The following is a 12,199-nucleotide window of genomic DNA, read 5'->3' as shown; positions in this document are numbered from 1 at the left end:
GTGACCTTTGTTACTTTGGTCCCAGCTCTCTGCAGGTCATTCACCAGGTCCCCCCGTGTGGTTCTGGGATCTTTGCTCACCGTTCTCATGATCATTTTGACCCCACGGGATGAGATCTTGCGTGGAGCCCCAGATCGAGGGAGATTATCAGTGGTCTTGTATGTCTTCCATTTTCTGATGATTGCTCCCACAGTTGATTTTTTCACACCAAGCTGCTTGCCTATTGTAGATTCACTCTTCCCAGTCTGGTGCAGGTCTACAATACTTTTCCTGGTGTCCTTCGAAAGCTCTTTGGTCTTGGCCATGGCGGAGTTTGGAGTCTGACTGTTTGAGGCTGTGGACAGGTGTCTTTTATACAGATGATGAGTTCAAACAGGTGCCATTCATACAGGTAACGAGTGGGGGACAGAAAAGCTTCTTACAGAAGACGTTACAGGTCTGTGAGAGCCAGAGATTTTCCTTGTTTGAGGTGACCAAATACTTATTTTCCACCCTGATTTACGAATAAATTCTTTACAAATCCTACCATGTGAATTCATGGATTTTTTTTTCACATTCTGTCTCTCACAGTTGAAGTGTACCTCTGGTGCAAATTACTGACCTCTGTCATCATTTTAAGTGGGGGAACTTGCACAATCGGTGGCTGACTAAATACTTTTTTGCCCCACTGTAGTTGTTTCTTTGTATGTAATTTGGGCATCCAGTTCATAAAACCCACAAAATCAGGAATTACAATACTGTGAAGACATCAGCCCAAATTTTACAGGTTTTCCCAGGTGTCATCAAATTGCTTCAATTTGGTTCAATTGCCCCAGTTAGATTCAATATGGGGAAGACTGCAGACTTCACAACTGGCCAGAAGAGAATCATTGATACCCTCCATTGGATGGGTAAGCCACAAAAGTTCATAGCTAAGGAGGCTGGCTGCTCACAGAGTGCTGTGTCCAAGCATATCAATGGAAAGTCTAGTGGACAGGCAAAATGACCAAGATGACCATGGCCTTCAGTGGATTATCAGCCAGAGGAAATTCAAGAATCTGGCAGAGATCCAGAAAGACTGGAATGAGGCAGGAGTCACAGCTCCAAAAACCACCACATTCAGGCGCATCTGGGAGATGGGCTACAACTGTTGGGTTCCTCGGGTCAAACCCCTTATGAGCCTGAGCCAAAGTCAGAAGTGTCTCAACTGGGCCAAGTAGAAGAAGGACTGGAGTGTTGGCCAGTGGTCCAAGGTCCTTTATGAGGTCATCATCTGAAATGGTTTTCCAAAAGTCTTGAAGGAGTTCCCAGAGATACTGAGCACTTGTTGGCCCTTTTGCTGAGCACTCTGCGGTCCACCTCATCCCAAAACATCTCCATTGGGCTTAGGTCAGGTGACCGTAGAGGCCAGGCCATCTGGCACAGCACTCCACTCTCCTTTTTTGCCAGTTAGCCCTCACACAGCCTGGAGGTGTGTTTGGGATCATTGTCCTGTAAATGACGCTCCAACTAAACTCAAACCGGATGGGATGCATGTCGCTGTAAAATGCTGTGTTAGCCATGATGGTTCAGTGTGACTCCAGTTTTGAATAAATTCCCAACAGTGTCACCAGCAAAACACCTCCCACACCATCACACGTCCTCATCCATGCTTCATGGTGGGAACCATGCATGTCGAGACCATCCGTTCACTTTTTCCGTGTCGCACAAAGACACAGCAGGTGGAACCAAAGATCTCAAACTTGGCGAAGCACAGATTTCCACTGGGCTAATGTCCTTTCCTTGTGTTCCTTGGCCCCGAAAAAAGACAAAAACACATGATGAAGCCAGATAATTATGCTGTTATCATTCACTTATCATTCAATGCAAGTGAAAAGGTTTCCATTTTTATTTACACCTTTGTGCGCCTTTGTACACTGTGCGCCAGTCTCCTGCTGGCCTGTTAGACAGCATGTGTACATGCTTCTGCAAACCAGAAATCTGATTCACCATCTTGCTTTAAGAAGGCAGAGATAGTGAATATGTGGGGCGAGACCGCTGCACTTAAGTCCCGACTTCAGTTTCACTGCCTATCTCTGCTGTTAGACAGGCCAGGTGCTTCAGCAATTTCACAACAAGAGTCGTTAAAACATGTGCAGAAGTGTCACAAAGACACGCTATAATACCCTTCTGCAATGTGCAGGTTCATACACAACTGGGTGAAAGTATCAAGAAGGGCCAGAAAGGTTCACGAGACAAAAGTACTCTTTTATTTACAGTTATATTACAAAATCCACCCAGAAAATCCACACACCCACAACGACAAAAAGTCACCAACACAGGTTGGATAAAAATGAAATGACGTCCTCTTTCTTTTATCTCAGATTGCCAACCTTTCGCTGATTTAAGATCCTAATAACTGATCACTTGAATTTCCTGTGAAAACTCCTAAAATGCATTGCATCTTCTGCCGCTACCATATAAAGAAATAAACTCAAGCCAACTGGTTTAACTTTTTGGCCGATGTCAGACCAGGCACCACATCAAAAAGAAACAACAATGTTATGTGGCAGCCTTGTGGTCAGAATGCATGCTGCGCTGAGACCACAGCATTTAATCTGCAATTCCAGCTAGGAACCTTTGCTACAAATCACCAAACAGCTCCTCTCAATTACTACTACGTCTGTTCTGTTCATATTTGAAAAAGAAAAATCCAAACCACTATACAATATAAGATGTAACACAATTTGATGGTCCACCGAAACTTGGCCAATTTAGCCACAAACTTGGCCACAAAAGTTCATTTAAATGCCCAGCAGAACAAAACTGTGAGAGTACACCTGTGAGGGCAGCAAACCATTTTAAAGTAATATACTTGAAAAAGCCAAAGAGCACATATGTTCAGAATACTGTTTGGACAGGGCAAATAGCTTATCAGCGACATGTGAACGTTTAGAAGCTTGAAGCTCCACTTTCATGTGATGCCACATATATAGCAATAATTTCTGCAAGTGCCAGTGTCACCGAAAATGCTGACCTTTGTGCACAACCCAACACCTAGTGGCTTGTTGGGAAAAATGCAGGACACTTTAGTTCATATGATGCTGGTCTAATATATGGAATGAAAAGGTTGCTGTCAGTAATACACTTGTATTATATGATTTCATGATAGAAATCAGCCCTGTGTTTTGACAGAAAAGTACGTTTTGCTTTCCTTTAATAGTATTTTCAACATTCTAAAGGAGTGAAAAAAAATATTGAAATTGTAGAAAAAATACAACCTTACATCAAATTCGTCAAAAACGTAACTCAATGACCCACCATATCTTCGCAATGAATCACTCAGATAACCAGACCTGCCACTTTGAGCCTCAGATGCTAAGTCCTCTAAATGTATTTTAATCCTCTTTGCAATCAGTATGCTTCTACTTATCAGCTACCAGTTTAACAGATGTAGACACATCTTGTGACAGACCAAAACAGAACTTGTGTGATGACTTCGAGAACACAACAAAGTAAAAGAACAAAAAAAAAAAAAATGGAAGTGAATGGCTCCAGCTCGTCCAGGTCACAGTCCTTGATGTTTCTGTTGGTAACCTGAGAGTCAGCATCTTTGAGAAACTGTTAGATGTGTGTCCTGATGAATTTAAGGCTTTCAGCCTCTCTACCTCTGTGTGATATTGGAGTGTCTTTTCCTCAGATAAGTAATGATCTTCTTGCCCTTCTCTACTTTTAGGGCAAGATTATTTTCCTGACACCAGGCCACCAGTCCTATCACTTCTCTATCCCGTCCCTACCAGTAATCGGCCCAATCACATATGCAAATGTTATCATTCTGGTATTGATCAGGTGGTGCACATGTAACGCGCTGCGGACACTAAAGCGGTCGCGCCAGAATGTCACGCTAAAAAGAAAGATTCTTTAAAATACAAGGGGGAGCAAGCGAGTCAGATACCACGGGCACAGAGAGGGAGCAGGTCTGATCAGAAACAGTTTATTACTAGGCCAGGGAGCACAAATAAAACACCCTTAAAATGTACATAATAAAATGTTTGCTCTCTACTAAAAACAATTCTAAAACCCATAAAACTACCATTTTCTACATTCACTAAACCCCCCCCCCCTGCTATAATTAGGCCACATGTTCATTATGGGTCCATCAGCAGGCCAGGAATTCCTCCTTTAGAGCAGAGTCCACGCCAGCCCCGTCTTCAGCAGACAAGAAAGAGCCACCCATCTTCTTGTCCTTCCGCTGGCCCATCACTTCCCAGCCCGGCTTGCGTTCTGCACCCGAATCCATGATGCGACCACCGCCACAGCTCCCCTTGCGTCGGTGTCCTGCAACATAACAAATAGGGGCCAGAACAATGGTCCCAGAAGCGGCCCTGGCTCATGGCCATGGTGACCCTCTCCCAATCCAGCTGCACCCAGTAAACAACAGTAGAGACCCTACTCACAAATGCAGGCAGAGGTAAACCTCTGCCCTGCTGCCAATCACACGCGTTGTCTCTTACTGTTGCCGTTCCATGAGGTCAGGACTTGGTCGCCGCATCACACTGGCCATCTCGCATTAACCTTCCAGTCTGGGGCCTCTCTCTTTCAGTGCCCAGCTAGCCTGTTTTTAAAAGGTCTTTACACAGCTGATAGGCCACCTCTGGACACACCCCTGCCTCAGCAGGTGGTCCCTATCAGCTAATTTGTCCCATGTGCAGCCAGTCCACAGTGGATAACAACCATGTCACATAAAACACTAAAAACCATGCAATAGAAACAGAATAAAACCATGCAAATAAAACACTCATAAATAAACACTAAAAATCAGAATAAAAACAATATACAAGATAAATGCAAATTTCCACTGTGTGACACACACACTCATATGTGAAGACAGCATGTGGCAGTGTACTCAGCACGTGCCCCTGAGTAATACCAATGCTCACAGTTCTGATGTTTGATGTCTGGTTTTCAACTCTGACTGAGTGGGGTCTATCTTACAGGAAGTTCAGAGCTCAGTTACAGAGAAAGGGTGTGAGTCTGAGTAACAGCAGCTTCTCAGAGAGTCTGACAGCATTAAATGCAGCTTCAGTCATTTCACAGCATTTTCACAGATGATTGGACTGATTCTGTATGCATGTGTGGTGGTGTGAAGGCAGAATACCGGTAAATGTGACTAAATGGTGTTGATAATGCCACCCGGGGAGGGGGTTACACCCCAGGAGAGATTACAGTAGCTAGTGCAAATGTTGTACCAGTTACAAAAGCCCACAGTGTCATGAACCGAAGTTCCGAGCGCAGGCAGGACCCAGTAGCAGAACACACACACTAGGGTAGGAGCGAATAAAGAAAGTAATTTTTATTGCAACTAAAGGTGTCCCGTGAGGGTAGCCAGAAAAACAACGTATGAAACCAGAAGAAACCGAGGGACCGCACAGGGAACGCCGAGAGCGGGGCTGTGAGAGGCTGTAAAACAAAAAGAGAGACAGATTACTGGGGTGCGGAAAAAAGGCAGCATACGAGGGAAGGTGGAGTGTGCGTCTCACGGTGATAGCCGGGCCGAGTGAACCAGAGGGGGGTGGAGCTCCAAAAGGGGTCGAGACGGCGAAGCTGAATGTGAACCAAATCTCAGGCGGACAGGTGGACAGGTGGACAGGCAGGTGGCTCGAAAACAAAAACACGCCGAGTTGTGATCTGGGTACACAGGGAAAAAAACAGTGTTAGGTCCGATGGAGAGTTTGTCATACGAGTTCTTTTCCGCAGGCGTACGTTACCGCTGAGAGGCGACTACGGACTGGCGTGGAGCAGCAGGTAGGGCAGGATTAAATAGTCCACCTGGTGATCGCCTGGGATGGGATGCAGGTGTGGGGTTAGCAGCCACGCTCGTGGGCGTGGACATCCCAGCAGCACCCCGGACGCCGGGCCGCGGACCATGACACACAGGCTTGTTATTAACAAGCAAAAGTAAGGACAAAACTACTCAAAGTGTAGAGCAGAAAAAAAAACCTTTTTAGGTAGCAGGGCAGCCCTGCTACTGTACCTAAAACACTTGATTTTCGCCAAGTACTTTTTTACTCTTACTTAAGTAACTTTGTTGACGATTACTTTTCACTTTTACTTGAGTAATAATATTTTAAAGTAATGCTACTCTTACTTGAGTACAATTTTTGGATACTCGACCCACCTCTGGTTATAAAGAGGTCATCATCAGGTCCTTCAACGCACATATTAAACCAATATGTAAGACTGCTTTCTTCCATTTACGCAACATCTCTAAAATTAGAAATATCCTGTCTCAGAGTGATGCTGAAAAACTAGTTCATGCATTTATTACTTCCAGCCTGGACTACTGTAATTCATTATTATCAGGAAGTCCTAAAAACTCACTGAAAAGCCTTCAGCTAATCCAAAATGATGCAGCAAGAGTCCTGACAGGGACTAGAAAGAGAGAGCATATTTCTCCTGTTTTGGCTTCCCTTCATTGGCTTCCTGTTAAATCCAGAATTGAATTCAAAATCCTGCTCCTCACATACAAGGTCTTAAATAATCAGGCCCCATCTTATCTTAATGACCTTGTAGTACCCTTCGCTCTCACACTGCAGGCCTGCTTGTTGTTCCTAGAGTATTTAAAAGTAGAATAGGAGGGAGAGCCTTCAGTTTTCAGGCCCTTCTTCTGTGGAACCAGCTTCCAATTTGGATTCAGGAGACAGACACTATCTCTACTTTCAAGATTAGGCTTAAAACTTTCCTTTTTGCTAAAGCATATAGGTGACCCTGAATCCTCCCTTAGTTATGCTGCAATAGACGTTGGCTGCCGGGGATTCCCATGATGCATTGAGTTTTTCCTTTCCAGTCACCTTTCTCACTCAGTATGTGTAAATAGACCTCTCTGCATTGAATCATATCTGTTATTAACCTCTGTCTCTCTTCCACAGCATGTCTTTTATCCTGTTTTCCTTCTCTCACCCCAACCGGTCGCAGCAGACCCAGGCTCAGGCCCCTCCCTGAGCCTGGTTCTGCCGGAGGTTTCTTTCTGTTAAAAGGGAGTTTTTGCTTTCCACTGTCGCCATAGTGCCTGCTCATTGGGGGTCATATGATTGTTGGGTTTTTCTCTGTACCTATGAAGCGCCTTGAGGCGACTTTTGTTGTGATTTGGCGCTATGTAAAAAAAAATTGAATTGAATTGAACTGTACTGAATTGAATTGAAAAAAAGTCATCTGGGGTCCACCCTACCATACACTAAATTGTAGATAACCCATGAGGATCCCACTTACCACCCTTTAACAGTTACACAAATTCATCAATTGTCACGGGAAATGAATCCAGTCTGTAATACCTAACAGCCTGTGAGCTTTGCCACCTTGAACAGTAATGAGTGCAAGTTGCGAGAGCTCAAGAATAGACCACTGATGTCCCTCATAACCAACATCTGATTAACAGCAAACGGAGGGGTGAAAGTTCATGCTGCATTCACAGACACCATGTATGAACCAACATCCACCAAATGTAACCCACTGCAATCTACCCCTGGGGTTTGAATCGTCATCCCAACGATTGACACTCACTGCTGAGGTCTAAACAGGGTAGATATATTAGGCACAGGTGCCTGGGAGTTCACAGCCCCTGTTGTTCTACTTCCTATTGCCTGGGGCAGATGATGCCGATTCGAGTGCGTCCCAGCATTAGCACGAGTAGTCCTATGTGAAGAAGCAATATTATTTTGAACACCAGCCGTAACTGGCAGCTGATCGGTGCAGACCAGCACCACAGAGGATGTTGAGGGTTTTGGCTCACTTGGTATGCAGGAAGTAGGGGTCTCCTGTCTTTGTTGGCAATTGCTTGGGGCTGGAGTAGGTTCATAAATCAATAAAAACCACTCACCACCTTGCATAGTTTCTAATAGTTGGATTGGAGCACTGGGAGGACAAGTAGTCACATACTCCACCTTATTCTTTAGTAGTGAACGGTGGACATGTTTCACGTGACTAAGGTTATCCGACAGAGTAACAGTGTAAACTGATCCATTTTGGTCTGGGGCCTGTAGCACTTGATACACCACTGAACTCCAGACATCCTAAATTTTATGACGGCCTCTAAGCCCAACCTCTTTAAGGTAAGTCAACTGACCTTCTTGCAGGGGAGCATCCCTCACATGCTGGTTGTGACATGTCACACGCCAATTAGCTGCAGCCTCCAAGCGTTTATTAGCATGTTCAAAAGCATGACATAGCCGAGTCTGATGCTCTGCAATCCAATGATGGGTGCTACCAACCACAGGCTCCTGAATCCTACCCAACAAAAACTCAACAGGTAGCTGGGGATCTCAGCCAAACATCAGAGCAAATGGTGACTCACTAGTAGACTGATGCACTGTGGTGTTACACGCACATGCATAAAGTAAAGAGTCCATGGTAGCCAGGACAGTCTTTTTGATCCTTTCTAAATACTTCATCACGATTGGTGTGAGTCCAAAAGGATGATAGTCGTTTAAATCCACTACCAGTATGTTTCTTAGAGAGGGGCACACTGGTAATGGACTTAAAGGATGGGCAGATTGCATGTCTATGAATACACCATCCAGCTCTGATGAGCAGACCCTGAGTGCATGCCTGGGGATATTATTTGGGCCAGCTGCCTTATTTGGGTTTGTTTTCATTAGAGCTGTGCACACCGCCACCAATGACAGATCGTGATGTAGTGGTTTGTCCTGTGTGTCATGTCCTGTCTGACTCTGTGGGTTGGTGTTGTGTATAAAAAAAGTGGGTGAGGTACTCAAATTGTTTTCAATTTAGGCTATGCGGAGATGACTGCTATTAACACTGCCATTGTTATTTTAGTTTAGGATTTTCCACCTTTCAATTTGATGTTATTTTAGTTTTCAGGGTGGATTTTCTGATTTCAGTTTGGTTTTTAATTGTTAAATGTTAAGTTTACATTTTATTAGTTTCTGTGTCTGAGTTTTTGTTTTTATGATGTGGGTGGTATTAGTGACATAGGTCAAATATAAGTAAAACAGTACAGTACAACACATTTGACTCACAGTCATTTTCACCACAGCCTCCTCTTTGTTTCCATCTTTGACTAAACACCAAAAATTAAAACATTTCCTTTATTTTCTTTAATGTCTGTTTCTTTTTTAAACAACACATTTAGTGAGTTTTGGTTTATTTCTTAAGACTATTTTTCTATTGTTTTCACTTTTTTTGTATACTTTACTTTGAATAAAACACTTTAACAAATAAAATAATCCAAAATATTATTTTCAGTGACTATCCTCAGCAGAATGTCCTCAAAGTATGAACACACATATTGCTCACAGTAATAATCGTACAACAACCTTTTGTCTGCAGGGTGTTATTGTTTTACTATCACTGATGCTCATTATTGATTAACACTGCAGACGCAGTACTGCTGTGGTTTTAACACTTTTAACAGCCTTCTTTATGCAACCTTTTGCTTAGATGCTTTTTTACTGCGGTTATATTTTATATGGTGATTATGTAAAACCTAAAACTGCAAGACAAAATACAGCTGTAAAATAAATTTAGCGTAAAAAGTATTTTTTTTCTTTTAAGAACAAAAAAAATTGTTTATAAATTTGTTTCAATTGATGAGCTCGAGTAAATTAATGTACCTAATAAAGTTCCTCTTTGTGAAAGCAGCATTTAATTGCCGTAACATTTTGATGTCAACTTTAAAGAACTTCTTTACCTACATTTGTTTTATCTTAACTTGATCTGCAAGGTAATCAGAAACTGTGCTTTCATGCAGTTCATGAATGGACCTCACCTCTGTACTGAGCAACAACAAAAAAATGTTGTTACATAACATCTGTATCACACTGAAAGCTTCTCATTAAAATTATCTCGATCCATGTACTTTAGAACACCCGCCCTGCCTTCAGAGAATTAGGTAAAAGTTAAGTTAAAGATTCGATTAGAAATCATTCCTTTGTTGGAAAAAAAGACTCATGGTTTCAGATTTTCCCCTTGACAAGCGTGTGGGTGAAGTTACAATTTAAGTAATTTGAGGAATCAGTTACTAAATCAAATGACAGCAAGGATAATGACCTTACCTATTTTAACAGTCAACTGAAAAGCACTTTGGACCAATCCATATTGTTTTAAAATGTGCTATATAAATAAAAGTGACTGCACTTATCCTGGACTTTTTTCTCTATACTTTTATTTCACAATAAACACAATCACTAGAGGTCATGTGATTAATTCTTTTGCCCGGTGTCCTGATGATAATTGATGAATAAACCACTGAAGACTCTTCTTCCACCTGCAGTAAAAAGCAATACATTTCATTACCCAGACAAAGCAACACGCACACACTTCATTTCTGCATGAGGGTTTTAGGTTACACCTCGATGTCAGCACAGACACTTACCCTGCTATTCAAGCCACAGCAACAAATTTGAACAGGAAATGCTTTGGTGAGACAGAAGCAGAAGCATATTCAGAATCAGAGGGGAAAATTTTTCAAGTAAACCATTTAATAAAAAAACAATAATGTACACAGGAAGTGGAAGTGAGGCGCAGCTGCATAGCCTACCTGAATGTAATCTTGATTTGAAGCAAAAAATTGTAAGTGCCATTAAAATGACACATGATACTGATATACCACAAATAAGTGGGATCCAGTCTTCAGGCTCTTTTTGAAAACCTGTTAAACCAAAAGCTAAATATTAATATTTCTTTGATTCGGGTGAAAAAGATTCACAAACAGCATATGGCTAAACACCCACCTGTTGTTGTGCTAAATGCGTTTGTGCTAAATGTGGGACTCTTAGTAACTGTAGTGTATCCATCAAACACTGAATCTATATTGCACTTTAGGGACCCGTGTGGATGTACAGGCACAGATGTAGTTGAAGTTCTGTTTGGATTATTTGATTTCATGCCGCACGTCACAGCGCAAGATGCAGATGAATCCTTACTGTCATATACTGTAAGTAAAGATCAAAAGGTTACATCAGGTTATCTTCTATCATGAAACAATGATGTTTGTGTGTTAGTTTCTCACCTGTAACTACACACAAATTGATAGTGACTCGCTTAATACTGTGTCCGACACAGCTACTCATCCAGCAGGTATATTTCCCAGCATCTTCTCTTCTGACATTTCCAATATATATAGACTTGTTGAAAGTCAAATTGTCTGTTGTTGCTCTTACTTCTGATTTCCCAACAGCAGTCGTTGCTTCAAAAGTCCAAAAGTTTATTTTATCAAGTTTACTTGAACATGTGTGCTGAAAACTGCTGCCAGCAACAATGTAAACTGTCTCATTGACTTCTTTCCACGTCTCTGAAAAAAGAGAGGTAAAGGATTGTGAGAATCATCTTTGACGAATGTAAAAATCTTTACATAAGCACAGGAAGATTCTGCCTTAACGGAGAAAAATATGACAGCAGGACAAACCTTTCTTCACTATGATGTCAGTGGACTTTTGGCATGTTTCTTGGCAAGTTTCACACCAGTACACACCTTCATCCTCCTCGGTAAAAGAGCTGATGACCAAGGAATGATTGGATCCAATTCTCAATTTGGGATTGGACATTTGATGATATTGCATTCCCCTCTTATCTTGGAAGAATAACTGAACCTGCTTACTGCTATGGTCCTTCTTGTAAAACCATTTGAAAGAGTCTGATCGATGGATGTAATGCTGACACGGTATCACAGCTCGACATCCCAGCGAAAAATTAAGTTGTGTTGCGACTCGCAAAATATCACGTTGCTCATTTAAATTAACAGTCACTTGAAAAATATATGAAATATTCAAAAGTCAGTTCATCAATTGTATTTTAAATACATTGTATTTAATTAAGCAATTTGAATAATGAATTTAGTTAAGTAATGATTTGATCAGATACTCACTGTTTCCTGAGAAAGTAGAGAAGTTCCAAACAAGTAAAAAGATGAAAATGAAGCCTTTCTGTTTCATATGGGAGAAATTCCTGTCCCCGCAGAAATAAAACCCAACATGAAGCATCCTGGCTGTACCATTACTGCTCATAAAAACACAGATCACAAACTCTGCCTCTCAGCAAAAGGTTTTAGATTGAGCTTAACAGTTTAAATGAGCCTGACACATCGGAAGTGGTCCAACAGCCAGTACAGAGGAAATTTAGCAAGGTTGTCACCCACACTGTTTTTCTGATGTGGTCTGGCATATGATTTGCTTCTTACATTTAGTATGGGTGTTAAGACACAAAATGTGCATCGCAAACCAGTTTC

The 12,199-nt window shown here is 42.0% G+C and overlaps 1 protein-coding gene across 1 annotated transcript; it reads right to left on the bottom strand.

The window, feature by feature from the left end:
- Nucleotides 1-4,117: 4,117 nt before the first annotated feature.
- LOC146622764 (uncharacterized) lies at nt 4,118-12,120 on the bottom strand. Its single transcript, XM_085364909.1, has 9 exons — nt 11,840-12,120; nt 11,381-11,719; nt 10,985-11,266; nt 10,707-10,907; nt 10,514-10,624; nt 10,349-10,389; nt 10,136-10,240; nt 9,743-9,749; nt 4,118-4,296 (listed from the first exon to the last, which is right to left on the bottom strand). Exons 1-9 carry the CDS (start codon nt 11,976-11,978, stop codon nt 4,118-4,120), a joined length of 1,404 nt encoding a protein of 467 aa, XP_085221035.1. The 5' UTR covers nt 11,979-12,120.
- Between the last annotated feature and the right edge of the window lie 79 nt (nt 12,121-12,199).

Source organism: Diplotaxodon limnothrissa, linkage group LG11, assembly GCF_057381915.1.
Source record: "Diplotaxodon limnothrissa isolate DT_005_m linkage group LG11, D_limnothrissa_male_GT1.1, whole genome shotgun sequence".
Lineage (NCBI taxonomy): Eukaryota > Metazoa > Chordata > Actinopteri > Cichliformes > Cichlidae > Diplotaxodon > Diplotaxodon limnothrissa.
This window is presented reverse-complemented; position numbering and strand designations above follow the sequence as displayed.

Coding starts and splice junctions, on each gene's coding strand:
- LOC146622764 (XM_085364909.1), bottom strand. CDS start 11,978: ATGAGCAGTAATGGTACAGCCAGGATGCTTCATGTTGGGTTTTATTTC. Junction 10,908..10,984: donor CAATTTGTGTGTAGTTACAG/GTGAGAAACTAA, acceptor CTTTACTTACAG/TATATGACAGTAAGGATTCA. Junction 10,625..10,706: donor CGCATTTAGCACAACAACAG/GTGGGTGTTTAG, acceptor TTGGTTTAACAG/GTTTTCAAAAAGAGCCTGAA.